Source organism: Neofelis nebulosa, chromosome 9 (genome assembly GCF_028018385.1).
Source record: "Neofelis nebulosa isolate mNeoNeb1 chromosome 9, mNeoNeb1.pri, whole genome shotgun sequence".
In the NCBI taxonomy this organism is placed as follows: Eukaryota; Metazoa; Chordata; class Mammalia; order Carnivora; family Felidae; genus Neofelis; species Neofelis nebulosa.
Genome location: NC_080790.1, coordinates 108,826,049 through 108,849,421, shown reverse-complemented (window position 1 = coordinate 108,849,421; position 23,373 = coordinate 108,826,049). Strand labels below are relative to the sequence as shown.

The following is a 23,373-nucleotide window of genomic DNA, read 5'->3' as shown; positions in this document are numbered from 1 at the left end:
TAAACTATAGCAAAGGTACTTATACTAAACATAGCCAAATAATTAGCATTCTGTCTGATTCTGATTTGGCACTTTGGATACTGTATTAACTCTCTAGCTAAAGTGAAGCTAAAATTCACTGAATTCAAACTTATTCTGAATTCAAATAACAAATAATTCTCAAATAACCAGAGAACTTGATTCCTTATACTACTTTTATGACAAATGAACAAAAAACAGGTAGAACCAATTTCTTTCCCCTTCCCTTTCTCCATTCCTTCCTCCTTTCCTCCTCCCTTCCTTCTTTGAAACAACCATTCTATGGTGTCTCAAATAGTCATGACAAATATGATACAACTTCTATATATTTTAAAATAGCTGTGCAAGGACTTGGTCATAAACATGATCCTGAGGTTTCCATTATAGGAACCTAACCAAGTGTAAAATATTCAAAGACAGATTAAATTGTGTTCAGTGACATTTTCTTATAATTATGTGTAATATATAAGTAAAATGTAAAATTGTATTTTGATTTCATGTTTGAATTGCTACATATGCTAGTTCCATTCATCAGTATATTAAAATTACCAACTCCCTTAAATCCCTATCTTTTCTGTATACATAATAGTTTACTTGTCTAATAAGATGCTAAAACTGTAATTTGCTGAATCAATACCAAGTTAGCAAAAATTAATTGTTAGAAAAGCAGGAGGTCTATTGTCAACATTAATTCTTCAGGCATTTAGTGTAATGATAGCTTAATCGTTTTATAGCTTTTTCTGCTCTGGATTACACCAAATATTGTCCGTCTGTTAGCTCCTTTGTGTATGTAAATTGGTCTTTTATTAATTAATTGTTCAAACATGAAATTGCACCCTCATAACTTAAAATGATTCCTTTCCCGTTGTAAGCAGACTTAGTTTACTCCTTGATATACACTGACTAGCATGCATGAACTTGGGGAAATAATCTTAAGGACGTAATCATTGACAGTTGGGAATTGAAATTTTGAATTCTAGAAGCCACACGAGTTTTCTCAAGAATTTTCTCCATGTCTATACACTTGTAAATTGAGCAGGTTCCTTCTTCTGCACTATGCTGGTTAATGTCATATAATCCTTTTTCATTCCCTGTGGACCGTTAAGTGCCATCAAATCTTATCTTTTCAATCTCTTATAGCCTTCTCCTTCGCTCCATGTTTCTGCCGAGTTCAAGGACTTCTCATCTCTTGCTTGAATAATTACAACAACCTTTTAATTTGTCCTTCTGCCTCTAATCTGGCACTACTCCAAACCATGATCGTGCTCACTTCTACCAAAGAGATTTTTCTCAAAGTACATCCTATAAGGAAAAGTCCAAATTCCTTTGCCCAGCAAAACGCTGGTACCCCCTGTCCTCTTCTGTCCAGTCACACTAAATTGCCAACCATTCCTTTAATGCATCTTGATGTTTCATGCTTTTCTGCCTTTACCCCTGCTGTTCCTCCTGCCTGGAATCCCCTTCCCCCTTGCCTATCTGCCCAACACCTGCTCAGTTTTCATGATTTGATTCAACTATTATGTTCTTCCAGGAATCCTTCTCTGACCTCCAAGGGAAGGTGGTAACTCTGTTGGTTCAATTTTTGTACCTTGTGTAAACTTCTGTTTGATGGATTTGTGTAGATTGCAATGTTCGTCTTTGTAGCCCCAGAAACTTAGCAGTGCCTGGAAAAGTAAAAGTCGTTAAAGGAACAAATGAAAAAAGTGCGGGAAACAGATCTCCAAAGCCAATGATGTTGTTTCATTCTTGGCAGAGTGCCATTTAAATTCAAGGCCCTTCTGATAGGTAGTATCTCAGGTCACTAGATATTCTACTGAATATCATCCAGTGTGTATTTTGAGTTCCACCAGAAGCTGATTCTAAAACAAGGATTTGAATACTGGTAGGGTATAGGGAGGTGGAAGAACACAATTAGGGGAATAAAGAAGTGAGGCAAGGAAGGGAAGGCAGCCAATAAAGGATGCATTACCAAGCCCTTATCACTGTAGGTGACTAGAATTTGGGGAATCAGTTCAGATCATGCACCATCCAGGAGCTGTTTTTAATGTACCAGCACTTAAGGCTGTGGACCTGCCTTGCTCTGGAAACTCCTTCTTAGGCATTCTAAGACAAATTAATGTGGTCTGCTTTTCACTTCTCTAAAACTTTTTCTGCAATATCTTCTACACCTTCCTTGGCAATCTCTTCCTTTCTAAATGGGTAAGATTTAGCTCAGAAAACTGCAATCCAATCCCCTAATCCTTTTCCTGAACTCCAGACTGGTGTCTAATTATCTGCTGTGTACTTCTATGAGCATATTTAACCACACCCAAAAGAACCACGCCCAGCATCTCCCATCTGGCTCCTGTTCACACTCCTTACTGTTAATAGCACCATGGTTTTTTGTCACCCAACCTCTAAAAGCTGCAGATATTGATTCTTCCCCTCCCCAGCCCTACTGTCCATCTCAAGGCCACACCTCTGAGCTCCTTTACAGCTTTCATGTTGGCTTATTATTCATGTGGACTTTAGGCCTCCATTAACACTCCATCACTACTACATGTATAACTACAAGAGGTACTATCTGGTCTCTTTACCTACAGTCCCTCTATTCTACCTATTCTTCGCCACTATATTCTACCAAACGTGAGATGTTAAGGTGTTTTCTTAACATGCATCTCCAGTTCTACCATTCCTCTGGTACAATTATTTCACAGTGATCCATGTATATAGGACAGAGGCCAAAGGCCTTAGAGTAGCAGTCAAGAGTCTTGAGGTCCTGAAGTCGGCTTACTTTTCAAACCTTACTACATTGGATATTCTGTCTTTGTACTCAAGGTCTACTCTGTACCTTGCTCTGGGCCTGGGAAGTTGATTTCTATGGGCTGCATAGAATGAGATTCTCAGCCTCTGCATAGTCCCCTCCACTTGTGTATGATCTGGATCCATGAATATAATGGAATTATTACTCCTCTTACTAGGTTATATTGTATACCAACAGGTGATGGGATTTTTAAAAAAAATTTTTTTAACGTTTATTTATTTTTGAGACAGAGAGAGACAAAGCATGAACAGGGGAGGGGCAGAGAGAGAGGGAGACACAGAATCTGAAACGGGCTCCAGGCTCTGAGCTGTCAGCACAGAGCCCAACGCGGGGCTTGAACTCACGGACCGTGAGATCATGACCTGAGCCGAAGTTGGACGCTTAACTGACTGAGCCACCCAGGCGCCCCTCTGCAGATGTAATTAAGGTCCCTAAGCAATTGAATTTGAGTTAATGAAAAGGGAGACAGGCCTATCCTGGACAGACCTATAATCAGTTGAGTCTTTTAGAAGAGGGTCTAGTAATCAGAGAGAGGTTTTTCTGTTGGAGCTGATGAAAGAAGTGATCATGAGTGAGTTTTTTAGCTGCAAGGAAATGAATTCTGCTGACAGCCCCATATGCTTCAAAGAGTACCTTGAGCCTTAAATGAGACTGCAGCCTTGTGAGAACCAGCCAAGCCACACCTGGATTTGTTTCCCACCAAAACTGTGAAATAATAAAGGGGCATCAAGCCACCAAGTTTATGGCAACTTGTTACACAGCAATCGAGAACCAATATACCTGTCCTTCTAGTTAAATTAGATCAATGGGATATTTCAACAGATGTTCAGAAAGTAGGAGAAAAGAAAATTTGAGATATTTGTTTTCCCTGCCAGCTCCTCCCCAGCTGACCCTGAACCAGAGGTGCCTTACTTCTGCCAAAGGCTGGCTCCTACAACTGCAGCTTTCTCAGGGCCCTGTAATGGTTGCTTCTGGGCCCCTGTAAGCCTTAGGGTTGTGCCTTGGTTTGGCTTCCTAAAGTAGGGCCAAGGTGCTTCACTATCTCTTGTCATTTTCCCTCAACTCTGCCCACGCCTTTGTACAATGGCTTTGTTAAACTTCCTTAAAATTTTTTAAATGTATGTTTGTTTATTTACTTATTTATTTATTTATTTATTTATTTATTTATTTATTTTTGAGAGAGAGAGACAGAGAGAGAGAGAGAGAGAATGGGTGAAGGGCAGAGAGAGAGGGAGACACAGAATCCAAAACAGGCTTAGGCTCTGAGCTGTCAGCACAGAGCCCTATGCAGCACTTGGGCTCATGAAACTGGTATCATGATCTAAGCTGAAGTTGGACACTTAACCAACTGAGCCACCCAGGTGCCCCAAACTTCCTTAAATTTTTTCTTAAAAAATATGCCCTCACTTTCCTGCTGGGACCCTGCCTGAAGAATAGACTTACCTGTAATATTACCTTATCCCCATCCAAGCACACATCCAAATATGAACTACCACCCATACTGCTCAAAACACTACCCTATATTTTCTTAGCTCATGTTTTGGCTTTGGGTTGTTCCTACTGTCTGGAATTGAGACCATTAGCATGGTGGGTAGAACATGGCATGGGGGCATAGTAGGGAGAAATACCCAAAGGAACAAAAACGAGAACTCCAGAATAGACTACTCCCTCACTGTGTGACCTTGGAAAAATGGCTTAACCTCCTCAAGCACATTTTCTTCATCTGTAAAATGTGGTAATAACACCCATGAGCAAGGTACTTGTGAGGGTCAGGTGAAATAACAGGTAGAAAGCAGCTAGTGTATGAAATGCAGTAACTAACAACATTGGTGGCCATCTACTGCTGTTAATGCTGACATTCATGAAGACACCTACCATTCCTACAGAAATTCTTGCCCTAAATGTTCCTCTGTCCAATGTCCTCCCTTCTATGAATGTAATGACTCTACATTTCAGAAGTGAAATTGTTCTTTCTCCATTAAACCTACAGCAATTGTTTTTTACTTCTTACAGGTTTTTGTTTTGTTTTGTTTTGTTTTGTTTTGTTTTGTTTTGTTTTGAGAGAGAGAGGTGCATGTATGAATTAGTCAGGGCAGAGGGAGAGGGAAAGAGAATCTTAAGCAGGCTCCATGCCCAATGGGTGCTAGATGTGGGACTCAGTCCCACAGCTGTGAAATCATGACCTGAGCTGAAATCAATAGCGAGATGTTCAACCAACTGAGCCACCCAGGTGCCCCTTATTCTTTTTCAGATATCTTATATTTATTAATATCTGCAAATATGTTTGATCTCTTCTGCTGAATTCTAAATGTATTACATGCAGAGACTGTGTATTTTGTATTACCTGGGACTTAAATAAATAGTGCTATGGGCATAATAGTTTCTCAAGGAGCGCCTGGGTGGCTCAGTCAGTTAAGTGTCTGACTTTGGCATGATCTCACAGTTGGTGGGTTTGAGCCCATGTCAGGCTCTGTGCTGACAGCTCAGAGTCTGGAGCCTGCTTCAGATTCTGTGTTTCCTTCTCCCTCTGCCCCTTTCCTGCTCGTGCTCTGTCTCTGTCTCTCAATAATAAATAAATGTGAAAAAAATTTCAAAAAATAGCTACTCAATAAATATTTTGAGACTGGATATGTAAAGAGGAATTCTACATTTATTCACAACCTAATTAACACAAGATCAAAATATTTTAGTATCATTGACAAGATAGGAAATATATTGATATATGGTAATAAAATGATATCTAATGGATATCCAATACATTTTTGATATCTACCAAGTACAAAATAACATAAAGCAAATTTAATTTCAGAAGAACCAATGACCTTAATTTGCATGTGTATAGTAATTCAAATTCTGCAACATTTCTTTTGACACATTATCTTCTCATTTATTTTTCACAACAGCTTTGTGAAGAGATCAGCTGCTAATCTCTGCATGTTATTCATGAAAGAGCTGAGACTATGAAAATTTGTTATTGTCTAAGATCAACCCAAGTGCTGACCTTTCTGACAAAATATCCACTGTTGGCAATATGATAAAAGCTGTTAGAGGAAAAAAAAAAAAAAAGAAAAGAAAAAAAGGCATGCAAAGTCCTATCTCTCAAAATCAGGCCATAATGTTTCGGGCAGAAAGCTGAAAAACACATTTCAAGATACATCAAGTAGCAATCAGGATCTTGTGTTTGTAGGGCATTTTTAAATTCTCCAATTCCACATGTTTTATGCATTTGAGCTTCATGCTGAGGCAGGCAGAACATATATTTATTTACTCTGATCAATAGATGAGGCCAAGAGATGACCATTTAAAATATTTTTTAAAAGTTTATTTTTATTTATTTTGAAAGAGAGATAGAGAGCAAGTGGGAGAGGGGCAGAGAGAGAGGGAAACAGAATCCCAAGCAGGCTCTCCACTGTCAGTTTAGAGCCCAAAGGAGGGCTCAAACTCATGAAATCTGAGACCATGCCTGAGCTGAAATTAAGGGCCAGATGCTTAACCAGCCACCCAAGCACCCCAAGAGATGACCATTTTAAATTCCACCATGCACAGCTGAAACAGAATTAGAACATAATATCACCCAGTTAGGTCTTGGGTTGTAATCAATTTGCTTCTAGACATAATGTCTATAATAATAGACATATAATGTCAACATAATAGACATAATGTCACCCAATTAGGTCTTGGGTTGTAATCAATTTGCTTATAGAATACCTACTGTGTGCATCCTAAAATACAATCTAGTCAATTCACAAAACTCATTCTCCCTTAATTTTTAAGACATAGTCAGTATTTGCCTGAAAGCAATAACCCTGATTAGGCCTCATAGGCCTAGTTTTGCAAATAAATCACTCCAGCTTCCTGACCCCTTCTACCATATCTAATCATACACCAAACAGGTACATGTTTGATTGACTAGATGCTGCTCTTTTTCCTCATCCAGTTGAAGTAAGTTAGAATTGGTGTTGGGTGTCACACTAGTAACAAAGTGATAAGTATGGTAAAAAGCCAAGAGGTTTGTCAGGGGAGTTGCCACAGGTTTCAGTGGAATGACAATTACAAGGTAGATGGATCATTTAATGCCTGCTGTGACCTTTACAATAGTAAGGATCATTATTTTAATGTTAATTTGCATAATGGTTGACCTAGCAAGAACAATGGTGAATGCTAATAGCTGCAGGATGCAATAAAATTAAACATTATCTGGGCTGAACTGCTAAAGGAAAAGTTGCCAAAGTATGACTCTTTAAGCACTTAATTTCATCCTAAGTCATGTCCACACATAATCGAATGTGGATTTCCAGTATCTCTTTAAAAAACTGGTAAGAAATGACTGGAAGGGAATAACAGCAACCTCCTTTATACAGAGTTCTTACTTGATAGCCTTTGTTTTTTGTTTTTTTGGTTTTGTTGTTGTTGTTGTTTGTTTGTTTTTAACATAACTTGCCTGTGCCCTCTTGAAACTACCATCAGCCTTTCCCCCAAACAACTCCACACCCCCACTCTGGCCACTCCCCACATTTGGCAGGTACATCAAATTTGATATGTCCACAAAGAATGCCTCTTACCTTATGGGCTGAAGAACTTATAATGAACCTTTGAAAAAGGTAGGGTTGGCCACAGTTAGTAGTAAGTGATATGTTCAAGGCACACAGACACTGGCACCTAAAGTAATCTTGCATTCTGACTTGCGGGTGGACGGTGGCTACTGGAGAGAATAAAAGGAGAGATAGGTCATCTCCATTTATATTTATCATTTTTAATTATTTCTATTGCTTGGAAAATGAGCAGGTATGATCACCCTGTAGTTTGTACCCCAATGCAGCCTGTGGAGATTATTTACTTATTTACTTATTTATTTATGAACTTTTTTCTCCCAAGAGTTGGAATTCATTTCCACCACAAGAGGGCAGCCATCTCTAAAAAACAACCAGAGAGCCTGGATCTTGGTCGCATAGGGCCAAAATTTAGGAAGTTAGGTTTCAGAAAGGCCTTCAGTAGCCTCTCAGAAATCCTATATCACACATAAAAGAGATCCTGTGATGGCAACACTGAAATAAAATGGAGGGTCCAGAGGTGTCCATTTTCTCTCAGAGTCTTGACTATCGAAGACCATTTCATAAACCCACAAGGTTCCTGTTTCTCAAGTTGATGGCCTAAAGCTGCAAGACATTCTTGATGTCATCATCAGAGATTTATTTTCCATCTTTACTCGAGGAGCATCCAACAGCCATCATCTTTCCCCTCCTCTTTAAAAGCTACATATGATTCAGGTCTCATAAGTTATTTTGTTTTCTAAATCTCGCTTATGACAGAAACAATTGTTAATTTCTCAGTTAAACTTGATATGGAAGGAAATCACTTTGGAAGCACAATAAACATTTTTTAACATAAGTGTCTATCAGTAGAATATGTTCTATTGCCGACTTGTTTGGTGGCCAATGATTCGAGGGACAATCAGCTTCCATAACACTTTATTTTCGAGGAGAAAAAAATAGCACGTTCCTGAATACTTTACCCTCCCCCACCCCATTTATTTTCCTAGTAGGCAGGCTTCCTCTGAAATACCTTATTTGACCTTTATACTTTCAGAAACAGCAAGTGCCTAATTCCCCTCTGTGGGTTGCTAATCCGATTTACGTGAGCAGAACCTAGAATTATTTTAGCTTCCCAACTGAAAAAATAATACACATGGATAATACGCTGTTATGAGCTCCTGCTTCAGACTTTTTCTGCTTTGCAGGCTGTAGGTTCTGTGCAGGCAGAGTTGATTTTGCTGATCTGGTGTTTCCAAAAATTTTCTGCCCTTGGTTTCTGGGATCATTTGGGCAACCTGGATGTGTTATGCATGGAGGATCCTGGAATCCTGGGAGGGACAGAAAGGCTTAAACTGGAGACTCCATGGTGCAGCAGATTTGGGGAATATTCAGCTGAGGAAGACAAATGACCGTGTTATATCCTTGCTGCTGGGGCCTGGTGGGTCAGAGGTTCTAAGGTCTCAAACCAGAATAGTCTTGTACGCTTGGTTCACACTGTGCATTATTTTACCTTCCTCTGAGCTGCTAATCGCCTGCTTATGAGCTGGGCAAGATAAATATCACAAAGCATGAAGTGAAATAGAAAGAAATAATATCCTGTCCTCGCACTACCACACACACACAAGAGTCAACGTTGTGAGTATGTATGGCAGGATGACATCTGTTTCGCATATATAGGTATATAGACGTATAGAAATGTGCTTTGGTTAGCACATATATGTATATATTGACAGAGACATATACGAGTATTTTTGTATATTACATGTATATTTGAATAAAATAGTGTATTTACATAAACATAAATGTATACATATATAAATCTAAATGAGGACTCATGCATTTTCATACGTACTTATGTATATCCGTATGTGTTACAATTTAAAGGACACCTAGTTTGCAACTCCAGTGTTCTTTTAATTCTCCTACCCAGGGGAAACACACAAGTGTCTACCCAAGCCTATGTCAAGATGACTTGTAACTTGGTGAGGACTTTTAAAAATTTTTTTAGTCGTCTATTACCGAAAAACTTCAAACTGAAAGTTGAATAACGGGCCAGGTGGGAAATAAAGACTCCGTGTTTGTTACGAATTTCGCCCCTGCAGTCCCAGCGAGCGTCCAGGGCGCTCTAGTTGCTCTCCCCTTAGAGTGCAGGGGCTGGAGGCGCGAGCGCCCCCCTCGGCAGCCACGCGTCCCCGCCCTCGGCCCCACCCCGCCGCGGCTGCCCCGGCGCGCCGTCCACACCCCTGCGCGCCGCTCCCGCCCGCTCGGGGATCCCCGGCGGGCCGCGCCACCGAGGGGGAGGTGTTCGGCCTCCGCGGAGAGGGAGACGGCAGGCTGCGTCCCCTTTAAAAGCCGCGAGCGCCGCGCCACGGCGCCGCCGCCGCCGCCGCCGCCGTCGCCGCCGGAGTCCTCGCCCCGCCGCGCTGCGCCCGGCTTGCGCTGCGCCCGCCGCTCCGCTTCCCACACCCCGCCGGGGATTGGCAGCCGCCGCCGGACATCAGCAGCCACAGGCTCCGCCACCGACCCGAACGACCTCGCGGCGAGCGGCGAGCGTCTCGCGGATTACTGGGGGCTCCGAGGCACCAGCGCGCCGCAGACCTCGCGCGGGCTGGAGCGCCCGGCCGTGCGCGCCACTGCGCCGTGGCCTCAGCTGCCCGGGCCGCGCCAGAGCCGAGGACCGGCGCGCAGAGCGCGGGGGAGCCGGGAGCCGAGCCGGAGCGCCGCGATGCCGATCACCTACTGCCGGAGCTCGGGGGCCTGCGACGCGCCGGCCGACGTGTGAGCGGACCCCAGGCTGGCCATAAAGCGCACCGCAGCTTGGCCGGGGGCTAGGAGAGCTAGGGGAGAGCGCGGCCACCCGCCTTGGCGGCCCGGGACTCGGCTCCACTCGCCGGAGAATGCGCCCGAGGACGCCGGAGCGCCGGAGCCGCGGGGGTTTCAGCTGGCTAGCGCTAATGGGGGTGCGCTGGAGTAAGGCAGAGTGATGCGGGGGGGCAACTCGCCCGGCACCGAGATCGCCGCTGCGCCCTTGCCCGGACCTGGCGTCTCCCAGGATGGCTGCCCCGAGCCATGGGCCGCGGCGGAGCTAGCGCGGAGCGCCCGACCCTCGCCCCCCGAGTGCCGCAGCCGGCCCCGCGCGGGGCCACTCGTCCCGCGGGCGCTGGTTCCTAAGGACAACGACAGCACCAGCTTTTCCTTTCTCCCTTCCTTTCCCTTCCCCGCACTCCTCCCCCTGCTCGCTGTTGTTGTGTGTCAGCACTTGGCTGGAGACTTCTTGAACTTGCAGGGAGAATAGCTTGCGCTCCCCACTTCGCTTTGGTGCCTTTGCCCCAGCGGACCCAGCCTCGCCGTCTCTGAACCCCGCGCACCTCCACTCCGCCGCCGGGCCCGACCCCGAGACGCCGTTCCCTGCGCGAGGAGGACTGCCCCGCCGGCACCCGGGAGGAGGAGGTGGCAAAGGAAGGGAACCCAGTCCCTGCGCCAGGTCCTTCGACCAGAGCTTTTTCCATGTGGAGGCTCTTTCAATGGACGTGTCCCCGCGTGCTTCTTAGACGGTCTGCGGTCTCCTAAAGGTAGAGGACGTGGGCCCCGGGCTGGGACTGGGGGGTTGGGCGCGGGGCCCGGGCGGCCCCTGCAGCCGAGCCCGTCCGGGGGCCGGGCCTGGCCGGACGTAAACAGACCCCCTCCAGGTCCACGTGCTGCCGAGCCCCTGCGGGAATGCCCACATCCTACCGCCCCAGGCGACCGTCAGCCTGGCCCTCCTGGCTCACACTCTTCCGCCCCTCCTCCCTTCCCTCTTTTCAGTATTTTATTAGGGCTGTTAACACTTAGATGACTTTAAAAAAAATCAAAGAAATCCCTTCGAGAAGGTGGCCCCTGGATTTCACCCGTTAGTTGCCAACCTTTAAGCCCTACCATGGCCGTCTTTTCTCCCTTCTTCAAGTTTCTCAGGAAGACCGGCTTTCTACTCAGTCAAGTGCCATTTAGGAGAATACTAGAAGTTGGGGTTCTCTCTGTTTCCAAGAATGCGAGGGGGATAGTACTTCAATGTCACCTTCTACTGATACGTGAATTAATAGATATTAATTATTTATGTAACTCCAGGAATATACATGTGTATCTTGACTGCATGGGGGAGGGGGGAGGGCGAAGGGGTTGCAGTGGCCTGTCCTGACACCTCGGAGGTTAGAGGCAGGGGTGGGGGGGTGGGGGGCACAAGTTGCAAGTGGCTTGGGAAGTTGTGGCCTTGAGTTAACTGGGTCTGGAAGTTATAGACTCTGTGTGTGTGTGTGTGTGTGTGTGTGTGTGTGTGTGCGTGCGCGCGCGCGTGTATCAGGAAGTTCTATACAGTGCCTCTAAGGAAGTCACATGCACCATTAGTGCGTGTTTATATTCGAGCTGGGCAATGTGTTTGGGTTTGTTTAGGGAACGGAGAGGTGTCAGACCAAGCGGTGGTTTCCCCAGGTTCCCTGCACTGGCTGTCAGCGCCAGTGTCACAGAAAAAAAGGTGACAGTCATTGATTCTGGTGTGTGTGTATGTGTGTGTGTTATGTATGTATGTGTGTGTGTGCAAATCGTGTCAGATGGGTGAGAGTGGGATGGAAGAGGAAAAGCCTTCGGCTCAGGAACTCGGGGCTTTTTATTCTCCCAAACGTTCAAGCTTCAGCCCCTTTGAAGTATCCCCACGAGTGTTGCAAACCAAGTGGGCACCCTGGAGGAGGAGGCAACAGACCGAGCGGGAGCTGGGGACGCGGGGGCGGAATGGGTGAGGGTTGGGCCGGGAACTCGGTGACTCACGTCGGCCCTGTCCGCAGGTCGACCATGGTGGCCGGGACCCGCTGTCTTCTAGCGTTGCTGCTTCCCCAGGTCCTCCTGGGCGGCGCGGCCGGCCTCATTCCCGAGCTGGGCCGGAGGAAGTTCGCGGCATCAACTGGCCGCTCCTCGTCCCAGCCCTCGGACGAAGTCCTGAGCGAGTTTGAGTTGCGGCTGCTCAGCATGTTCGGCCTGAAGCGGAGACCCACCCCCAGCAGGGACGCCGTGGTGCCCCCCTACATGCTGGACCTGTATCGCCGGCACTCGGGCCAGCCGGGCGCCCCCGCCCCCGACCACCGGCTGGAGAGGGCAGCCAGCCTCGCCAATACCGTGCGCAGTTTCCACCACGAAGGTGAGGTGTGGAGTTGAGAGTGGGGGCGGAGATGCGGGCGGAGAGTCACCTCCCAACGCTCCCCACCGTGGGTTTAGCGTTGGCATCCCTGGAAAGGCAGCTTGGCCAGGACTCCGCAGACGTTTCCATTCTTGACTTTGTAAGAACCTTTCGGAACCTGGCTTTAACGCACTGCCTGTGTGGTTCGGGAGCCAGGGATTCCCCTTTGGTAAATCCGCACCCTTTTCCTGGCTTGCAGCCAGAAAAGCGACTCCTCCTCCAGGAACTGGAGAGAAATCAAGTGATGGGGAAGATGAGGGCAAAAGGCATGCCCCTAGTCAGCTAAACGTGCAAGAATTTCATAGGGGGAGAATGGAAAGAAGGGGGGCAGGTTGGGATCTCTTTAAGTCTGTTTGGAAGCCCTTGCCCTGTAAATCTGCTTCCCCTGCTTAAGCCAGGGTTTTAGGCCAGACACAACCAAGGGCAGAATTTTCAGAGATACTATTGAAAAATCAAAGCCCGGGCCCCAAAGTCTTTCTAATTTACAGTTGATCTGGGCCTGCTTTGGAAGATTTCGAATCCCTATCTAATCCCCGTGGGAGATCAATCCCACAATCAATCTTATTGTTTCCACAATGACTTTCTTGTTTTGTGCTTAAATCTGAGATGAACTCCCTAGTAGAGACAAGGCAAGCCTTCAGATAAAAGTTTTGCAGCAGCTGCCTGTTTTTTTTTTTTTTCATGTGCATTGAAATGTGGATTTTTTTTTTCTTTTATGGTACTGGATGTGGTTTTGCTAAGGTAGGATGTTTCTGCTTGTTTCATCAGAAAAACGTTTAGTGGATTTGAAATGTCTTAGAGCAGCTATTGACATCTGTTGTACCCAAGTTAGAACAATTAGTAAAAATATGTTTCACTTTAGTTCTTTTTCTACACTTTTAAATGCCACTTTGGCTTAATACATTCCAAATCGAGAACAGGTTTTGTCAAATACTAGAGAATGGTCCAAAGCTGTGTATCAGACAGCAGCCACTTGTAGGTTACTGGAGACTTGGGAGTAAAGCTCCCTTTTTCTTGCCTTGCCCTGTTGAGGTGGTAAATTTCAAGTGGAAATCTGTGATCTGTTGTAAACAAATAAGAAATGTTACAGCCAGGCCTTTTCTGCCACTGTGAAGGGCGACTACACTTGTGAGAACAGCACTTGGCATTGGGAAGAAGTCCCAAAGGCAAGTTGCATAACAAAACGTACTTCATCAAAGCAGCTGTATGTTCTGAAGGGGACACTGAATTGATAATCAGTTCATTTTTCAGCACGTTTCCAAGTGAGGTGCTTTTTGCAGTAGCAATCCAATGGGAAAAGACAGAAGATAGCCTTCTACTCCCTCAGGAGTCATTCACTGAAGCAGAAGTTGTCTGTTGTCATATGTAGAAATGTTTTCATTCCTGTACATTCTGTCAACATAACCTTGGGGTGATTATAGATGCAGCTCGTCATTCCCAGCTGATGCTGCTTAGAACTGTTTTTCTGCATAGAAAAGTAACAAGAATAGCTATTTCAGCCACCTCTCCTGGACATTTAGCCTGGAATCATTCTTAACTTTATTTTTAAGGCCAGGAAGGTATCGTGTGCCTCTTCTAACTTAAAAGGAAGAACATTTAAGTCTTTTGACACCTAAAACATTGAGTTGCAGGATTCCATCAGTGAAGTCTGTGCCTTTCTCCTTCTTCCTCTAGAAGTGGCTTCATCAAAACTGAACAGGCTACAAATTATTTGAGTGTTATTTTAGCTTAAATAGCATGCTTGAGTTTATAAGTCAGAATTTATATCTTTAAAAGCATACATGTTATGTGCAAAATAATACAGAAGTTACCAACCTGCTTAAAGTCAATTAATAGTAATGTCAGATCTTAGTGCAGTTAGATGATACAGAAAAGCCATGTAATTTTTGCCTCAAATTTCATCAAATCCATTTCTTTTCTTGTTATGACTAGTATATCACTATTAGACCACATAATGCACTTTTTGAAGCCATTTCATTTTGTTGTTACCCAGAATTTGGTTTTTATAAACATCCTTGTGCCGTGCGTGGCACCAAAAATCTTCTAATAAACCATGCAATTAAGGCAGCTGGCTTCAGAGCAGAACTTGGCTCATGCTGCCTTAATGGGCATTTGTTTGGTAGGGGAGTAAGGGCTCGATTCCAAGAATTACCTGTTGGTTTCATTTGTGGGTAAGATCTGGATGATTTGGTGAACTTACAACACAAGAGATATCATGGTTTTTAGATCTCAACCACTGTATGAAGATAATGGGACCACATGGTAGGCAATCTGAGACAAAAATTACCTGTTGTCATTTCTCCTGTTAAACTTGGCCTAGTCCTCTGTACAATACTTTTCACTCAGGAGAGCCCAAGTGCTGCAATAATTTTCTCTTTTTCAGTCATTAAAAAGTGCTTTGGCCACATAGACCTTGCACTACTGCCACTGAGGATAGAAAAATCACTTCTCCAACTGGAAAGAGGGTTCTGTGCTTGCTGTAGTTAGAAACACATTGAAATTGGTTGCTTTCATTGGCCCTGCAAAAAGTCTCTATGCTTTCCTGTCAGGAGGGAATACAGAAGGACCATGTGCTTGCTCTCTAGACCCTGAAGGACACAGACTTCTTTTTGCATGAAACAATGGAATTATGACTAAAGGCTTCAAATAGAGATTAGCCCTTTTCCCACAAATGTAATTATCTTGAAAATATCCAACCATTACCCTGTGAGAGAGAACTTGTATCATAAATGCCCAGTGTAAGCACAGGATTTGGCATGTACAGCCCACAAACCAATGCTTACCTGATGTGCTTTCCTAGGATCCCCAGGTATTTAGTCTTGTTAAGAAAGGCCCCATCGAGTAGAACAGGCATTCTCTTTAGAAATCCTCATGGAGATTGAGGATTTGGTGCCCAATAATTGTTCTTACACTAATATTTTCTGTCCTCTTTTAGTGGCTCCTGTGTATTCTTCCTTGATCCCTTCTCACTGAGCTATTTTGTCTTTTTCTTAGACTTGCCTTTGTGTATTTCACCAAGTAGTCAGAGGACAGTAAGAGGGCACATGATCATTCCAAGGGTGTTGGAGTTAAGGGTGGGCAGAAGCCAGATCAGGGTCAGTGAGGATGACCATACTTTCACTATATTTGCCATTTCTTTTGTTATCTTTTTTTTTTAAGACTGTTTCCTTTTAACCTTTTTATCTTATATTATTTTCTCCTTGATGTATCAATTTTCTTGCCCTTATTTTATATTCTAGAAAGTAGTGTTTCTTTTTTTTTTTTTTTTAAATTTTTTTTTTTTTTCAACGTTTTTTTTAATTTATTTTTGGGACAGAGAGAGACAGAGCATGAACGGGGGAGGGGCAGAGAGAGAGGGAGACACAGAATCGGAAACAGGCTCCAGGCTCCGAGCCATCAGCCCAGAGCCTGACGCGGGGCTCCAACTCACCGACCGCGAGATCGTGACCTGGCTGAAGTCGGACGCTCAACCGACTGCGCCACCCAGGCGCCCCTAGAAAGTAGTGTTTCTTGTTCTTAGCTACTTTCACTGAAGGGCAGTGATTTCCAACCATACTGATTAGCTACAGCATTCCCAGGTTAATAGTCATTTTTGGTCCAAAGAATGTTGCAGACTTCTCAAAACTTAATGATAACTCACTTTTTTGCTAAATTCCCCATTCTTTAGGACAAAAAGGCAGCTGCAAAATATCAGTGGTTCCAAATAAAATCTGCATGACCGAGAAGTCTGTGCCACTTTACTTTCCTGATCTTTAGTTCTTTCTTCTTTCCACCATACTTGGGTGGTAGTATATTTCTATCCCCTTTGGTGGGGAAAGAACTCACCCTATGGTTATTATTGTATTAAATTTAAAGTTTCCCCTGATGGCTTTGACTTTTGCTTGACTTTTTGACTCTTCCCTCATGTTAGGTAGTGTCATCTAGTGGCCAGAAACTTGGAAACTACAGTAGACCCAAGCTCATAGCCCTGCTCTTCATTTACTAGCTCTGTGTGACCTTAGGAAAGTCACACAACCTCTGTGAGGTCCAACTATTTCATTTCCAAAATGGAGATAAGAGTTCCTCTCTAATTGATTGGTTATGAGATAATTCATGTCAAAGATCTTAGTGTCAGATATGGCACAAAGAAGCATTAAGCACACTAATTACATTATCATGATGATTTATTTCTCTTATGTCCTATATTCCCCCTTGTCTAGGGAAGAGGAAGCCAGAGGGAACCCAGTGTGGCTAAGAGAATTCAGCCTCATCTTTTGTTATTTTGATGTAGATGAATAATTGACAGTGTATATGATTAAGTTAGAACTTCACTTTTAGAGAAGAGGTCAAATGTCACTGGTGCCTTATTTTTCTTTACCAACCCCACATTTTTGCAGCCATAGCTCCATCTGTTTAGATAAGAACTTAGAGGTTTAGAAGTTCAGGTCTAAACTTCACCCATATGAGGACTTTAAGAGACAAAACAGATGAACGTAAGGGAAGGGAAACAAAAATAATATAAAAACAGGGAGGGGGACAAAGCATAAGAGACTTATAAGTATGGAGAACAAACAGAGGGTTACTGGAGGGCGTGTGGGAGGGGGGATGTGCTAAATGGGTAAGGGGCATTAAGGAATCTACTCCTGAAATCATTTGTTGCACTATATGCTAACTAATTTGGATGTAAATTAAAAAAAAGTAAATTAAAAATAAATAGATAGATAGATAGAAATAAATAAATAAATAAATAAATAAATAAATAAAGGTCTAAAATAGGCCGAAATAACCAAAGCCCTTGACAAATTCAGCTTATTCAACAAGAGAATTAACAACTATATAAGCCTCCAAAAAGCATACATCATCTATTTCGGTAAATATATTTTCAGAATCTCTAGGCTTGGTATGATGATTTTCAGCTTTTTTTCCTTTTCCTTTACTTTATTTGAAATAGGTTTTGATTTTTCTACCCTCAAGAATTAATTCATTCCTTGCAGATCAAAGGACATGGTGGTAGGTGCCCCAAACTTGAGTAGTTTTTTTTCCTGGGTTTGGGGTTTTCTGTGACCTTCTGATTTGCCTCTGTAGCCTGAATCTACAGGGGCATCACCACAGCATCCTTTGTATTAAGGACAAATAGGGGTTCTTGATGAAGCTTGGAAAGTCAGGGAAAGGTCTTCACAGTACTGTTGTTTAATAGTGCTGTTCTTCCCTTTGGTAAGGTTGCTAAATGATATCTTTTTTTGCCACATAACCTCCAGTGAGATTTTGAAGTATGTTAATTGCTGGCTTTTTTTTTTCCCTGTCAAATCAAATCTGGTCAAACGGTGGCAATTTTATATGATTCAGTCTTACATATATCTTCGGGAGGGTTATTCTGTTTTATTCCTCTTCTATACCCATCTTTACTCATTTTACCTGTCTTTCATTCTTGTCTTGGTGATTGCCCCTTCATTATCATCCACTGGCTATGTGTGTGTGCGTGTGCGTGTCTGTATGTGTGTGTGTGTGTCCATGTGTCTGTGTATGTTCATTACTTCTTTCTTTTTCATTTATGGATTTAGATTCAGAGTTTTTGTTTGGTATTTCTCTGGACACCTTCTTATGACAGCTGTTCAGCAAATGCCCTGAATAATTTGCCTTTCCTTCCTCCTCTTTAAAAGAAAAGAGAACATTCTTAGGTGTGCTGGTTATCAGAGAAGTCAGTAGCTCAAGCCAGATGTGGCCTTATGTCATTAAATCTGGGGGACATTGCTGAGTTTTATGTCACTCCTTTTTTCTTTGGTATCTGTTGGCTTCTCTGCTGAAAGAACGCCTTCAGTGGAAACATTGGAGGGCTCCTGAATTAGAGGAAAGGAAAGAAGGAAAGAAGCTAAACACAATCCTCGATACTTGTTGGAGCCACTAAGGAGAGCCCTGATCTGATTGGTTGTTGAAAATAGTGCCTGGTCCGAAGTACCATTAGCTTAGAGTGAGGTTTAGAGTGTGGATGGCTCCCCAAAGGTATTCCTGACAGGTGTAGACTGGCAGCCACGAGGGGAACATGGAGGGTTTACTTCTTGTCCTGATAGCCTCCACATCCCAAATAGATGAGCTTTGGAAGATCTTTCTGTTCCATGGGCCCACCTCTTACTCCTTGGCCAACACTAGTGTTTCTTCTCATTTTTGTATTATTTGACCAAAAATCACTTTAAAATATGCTCCTGGAATTTACACTTGAATGTGAAAAGCATCCTTTAAAATCTTGACCCTCTAGGGGTAGTCCATGAGCTCCCAGCATCACCTCACTTGGGAGCTTGCTAGAAATGCTGAATCGCAGGTTCCACCCAGGCCCACTGAATCAGAATCTGCATTTGGAGACTGAAGATGTCTTAGGAGTTTTGTGTGAAGACTAAAATTTGAGAAGCATCACATTAAAGCATTACTCCGTAATTTCTTGTAAATTGTCCCTCTTGAACTTGGCACTTCCACTTACCTTGCCTTGATGAATGGTGATTTGATGATGAAGGTTTACACAAGTAGAACCTTTGAGTGAGTGATCTGAAGTGATTCTGCTCTGCTAACACGTCTAGATTCTCTGTGTTCAGCTTATAGCTATTTGACTTAGGGGAAATACAACCATGATTTCCTCTTATGAGAATGATAGGGCCAAACAGATTTTGGTAGCACTTAGGTTGGATCCTGAATGAAGCAGGTTAGGTTTTTAGATAATGAAAGGGCAAGGATGTGGTAAAGCTAGAAGAAAATAAACCCAAATGTCTCAAATCCTATTGGTATTTACTGCCAATTTAATGATAACGTGTACCTTGGATGATTTGCGGACAAAAACATTCAAGGTGCTATGGTATATTTTATTGTTTGCTTGGAAAACAGTACTCCTTAAAATTTAAATTCAGGAATCTTAAATCAGAAAGACATTTTATGCACAGCCCACTTCAATGGCTGTTTTGAAATGATGATAGTAGATATAGAATGTTTATTCTGTAATAGGATGACATTATCCCTTATGTCGCAAATATAATGGTATTTTTGTAAATTTTCATAATTTTTTTGGTTTTGTGTCTATTTGGTAGGTATATGTTTTTAATATGGCTTATTATTATTTTTATAAGGACAAAGGAATTAAAAACAGAAGAGAGTCCTTTTTTCCCCCCAAAAGTATCTAAAATGAGATTTGGCTTTTGAGGTCATAAGGAGGTGAGAGAACAGACAACAGTTGGGAAGTTCCTTCTCTTGAAATTGTCTGGCCTTAATTACTACGGGTGTCGTAGTACCACCCTTATGCTTCCAAAGAAGTCGATCCCTGTAAATGCCTTTGTCTCTGGACTTGGAGTAAAATAGTAGGGTGTGCTTTGCAAAATGTCATCGTTGATGTTGAGTTTCAGACTCTTTAATTAGGAAACTGAAATCTGTATATCGAGATTTGTAAATCATCTAAATTGCAGAGTAATGATTTAGAATACCGCTTAAGGGATTGACATTAAAGCCTTTTTCTTTTTAAGAAATGCAATAATTTCCTCAAATCCTCACTCATTAGACCTCTACTAACTATAGTGCTGACTTTTTTTTTTTTTTGCCCTAAAGTCTGTGAATTCCAAAGAAATGCTTCACCATTTCCCTCATTATTATAGCCACCTGGAAGCAGTATTCATGTATTGGATTAAAAACATAATAATGAATTGTGAAGTTTTGCTTCATGGTGTGCATGTTGACATAAACACACAGAAAAAGGAGGATTCCTTTTTATTAAAAGGGGAGTTTTTAATTTTCTGGTTGCAAACTTTTACATGGGTTGAATCAAACCCTGAAATGAGGTTTACAAATTCTCATATATCATCAGATTGTTGTTACTTATTTTACTGTTGTTACTGAATGAGTTTTTTCTTCTCCTTTTCCACCTTTCTCTATCAAATTAGAATCTGTGGAAGAACTGCCTGAAATGAGTGGAAAAACAACCCGGAGATTCTTCTTTAATTTAACTTCTATCCCCACCGATGAGTTTATCACCTCAGCAGAACTTCAGGTTTTTCGGGAACAGATGCAGGAAACTTTGGAAAACAATAGCAGTTTCCATCACCGAATTAATATTTATGAAATTATAAAACCTGCAACAGCCAACTTGAAGTTCCCTATGACCAGACTTTTGGACACCAGGTTGGTGAATCAAAACACAAGCAGGTGGGAGAGTTTTGACGTCACCCCTGCTGTGATGAGGTGGACCGCACAGGGACTCACCAACCACGGATTTGTGGTGGAAGTGACCCACTTGGAGGAGAACCAAGGTGTCTCCAAGAGACACGTCAGGATTAGCAGGTCTTTGCACCAAGATGAGCACAGCTGGTCACAGATCAGGCCACTGCTAGTAACTTTTGGCCACGACGGGAAAGGGCACCCTCTCCACAAAAGAGAAAAGCGTCAAGCAAAACACAAACAGCGCAAACGCCTTAAGTCCAGCTGTAAGAGACACCCTTTGTATGTGGACTTCAGTGACGTGGGGTGGAATGACTGGATCGTAGCTCCCCCAGGGTACCATGCCTTTTATTGCCACGGGGAATGCCCTTTTCCCCTGGCAGATCACCTGAACTCCACTAATCACGCCATTGTTCAGACGTTGGTCAACTCTGTTAATTCTAAAATTCCTAAGGCATGCTGTGTACCAACGGAACTCAGTGCTATCTCCATGCTGTACCTTGATGAAAATGAAAAGGTCGTATTAAAGAACTATCAGGACATGGTTGTGGAGGGTTGTGGGTGTCGTTAGCACAGCAAAATAAAATATATATATATATATATATATATATATATATATATTTTAGAAAAAAGCAAAAAAAAAAAAAAAACCAAGTTGACACTTTAATATTTCCCAATGAAGACTTTATTTATGGAATGGAATGGAGAAAAAAAAAAACAGCTATTTTGAAAATATATTTATATCTACGAAAAGAAGTTGGGAAAACAAATATTTTAATCAGAGAATTATTCCTTAAAGATTTTAAAATGTATTTAGTTGTACATTTTATATGGGTTCAACCCCAGCACATGAAGTATAATGGTCAGATTTATTTTGTATTTATTTACTATTATAACCACTTTTTAGGAAAGATAGCTAATTTGTATTTATATGTAATCAAAAGAAGTATTGGGTTTGTACATAATTTTCCAAAAATTGTAGTTGTTTCCAGTTGTGTGTATTTAAGATGAAAAGTCTACATGGAAGGTTACTCTGGCAAAGTGCTTAGCACATTTGCTTTTTTGCAGTGCTACTGTTAAGGTCACAAGTTCAAGTCCAGAAAAAAAAAAAGTGGATAATCCACTCTGCTGACTTTCAAGATTATTATATTATTCAATTCTCAGGAATGTTGCAGAGTGGTTGTCCAATCCATGAGAACTTACGTCCTTATTAGGTGGAATATTTGGATAAGAACCAGACATTGCTGATCTAATATCGAAACGCTTTCCTACCCCTTAATTTGCAGAAAGCATAAAGCAGGACCAATAGAAATAATTGGGAAAATGATGAACCTGCAGGAAAGTGAATGATGGTTTGTTATTCTTCTTTCCTAAAGTAGTGACCCCTTCAAAGGGGCTGGTCTGGCCAAAGTATTAAATAAAACATAAGATTTCTTTGTTATTAATATTGTGGTCATGTATATTTAAAAATGATATATAATGGCTCTCATGAAGAATTGGAAATTGATTTGTATTTAACTTTTACCTCATCTGGGAGCTCTTTATGCTCAGAAGGGCCCAGTTTTCTAAATTTGTCCAACACACAGAACAATTGTGCCCATCATGTTTTCTGCCCACTGCCTATTCTCTGTTCGATCAGCTTGCTTTTCTTTCCAAGGTTATGTGTTTGAACACATTTCTCCAAATGTTAAACCTATTTTAGATAATAAATATCAGAGCTCTGGCATTTCATTTTATAAAGTCCAACCTGTAAGAAAATGGTGCATTTGTACAGCATTCATGATGATTACCTTGTGTTTGCATTTTTTTGCTTCTGAAGTTACTCATTTTGGAGGGAGGTGGGGAAAAGGGAAGGAATGGTTGGAAATTTGCAAGCAAGTCACTTGATAATTCATATTTGCCTCAAAGGAATTACCAATGATTTAGTATTTCACATGAACGTCTTTGGGGGTTCATGATTTAAGAGAAAGATTTAAGAGAAAAACCAAAGCTCCAAAACAAGCAAAACCTGGGGAACCCAAGATAAAGTTTCAGAGATGATATTCCATGCAACAGAGGCAACGGTGCCAAAAAATTAGAAAGGGAAAGTGTCTGAGATCAGCTTCTGCAAGGACATCTGCCAATTGGATGGAAGCCCAAGCAGAATGAAGTCAAATTAGGCCGCTCAGAGTGAACTCTCACAGTGGCAGAGCTTCTGTGCTCTTGTGTTGAAACCAGACCCAAAAAAGGGTTCGGTGGGTATGTCTGTATGGCCAGGGGATCCACAACTCCCCACTGTTGTACTGGAAGTATTTTAGGTCAATTTCTAGGGCTCTGTGTCACCTCTGATCCTGCTGTGATTGGTGAGGCCTGGTTCTAAACTTTCCTAGCCTTCTTGGAATTGGCTGAAAAAATCGCATGCTCATAAAGGAACAGACTGTTACAATCAGATTCTCCTCAGGAATTAACTTGGAATGGATATAGTAACATTTTGATTGTGATAGATTTAACCCTTGTCTTGAGATTACGTAGATTATGTTTTTAAATTAATGCTAGTTATCCTTTACTCCTTCCACTTTTAAAAACCTTTCCATTCCTTTTTAGCCCTATCCCTGTTGCTTTTGGGTGAGAATCATTAGTCTTAGGTGAGAATCATTAGTCTTAGAACCAAG

At 42.5% G+C, this 23,373-nt stretch overlaps 1 protein-coding gene across 1 annotated transcript; it reads left to right on the top strand.

Annotated features, from left to right (window-relative positions):
- The first annotated feature begins 10,794 nt into the window (after positions 1-10,794).
- On the top strand, positions 10,795-22,511 carry BMP2 (bone morphogenetic protein 2). Its single transcript, XM_058684918.1, has 3 exons — positions 10,795-10,925; positions 12,168-12,517; positions 20,449-22,511. The coding sequence occupies exons 2-3, from the start codon at positions 12,175-12,177 to the stop codon at positions 21,291-21,293; spliced, it is 1,188 nt and encodes a 395-aa protein (XP_058540901.1). The 5' UTR covers positions 10,795-10,925; positions 12,168-12,174; the 3' UTR covers positions 21,294-22,511.
- The last annotated feature ends 862 nt before the right edge of the window (positions 22,512-23,373 follow it).

Bases quoted from the DNA above. Each gene is read 5' to 3' on its own strand.
- BMP2 (XM_058684918.1), top strand. From the start codon at position 12,175: ATGGTGGCCGGGACCCGCTGTCTTCTAGCGTTGCTGCTTCCCCAGGTC. The intron at 12,518-20,448 runs GTGAGGTGTGGA...CTATCAAATTAG, and splicing joins GCGCAGTTTCCACCACGAAG to AATCTGTGGAAGAACTGCCT.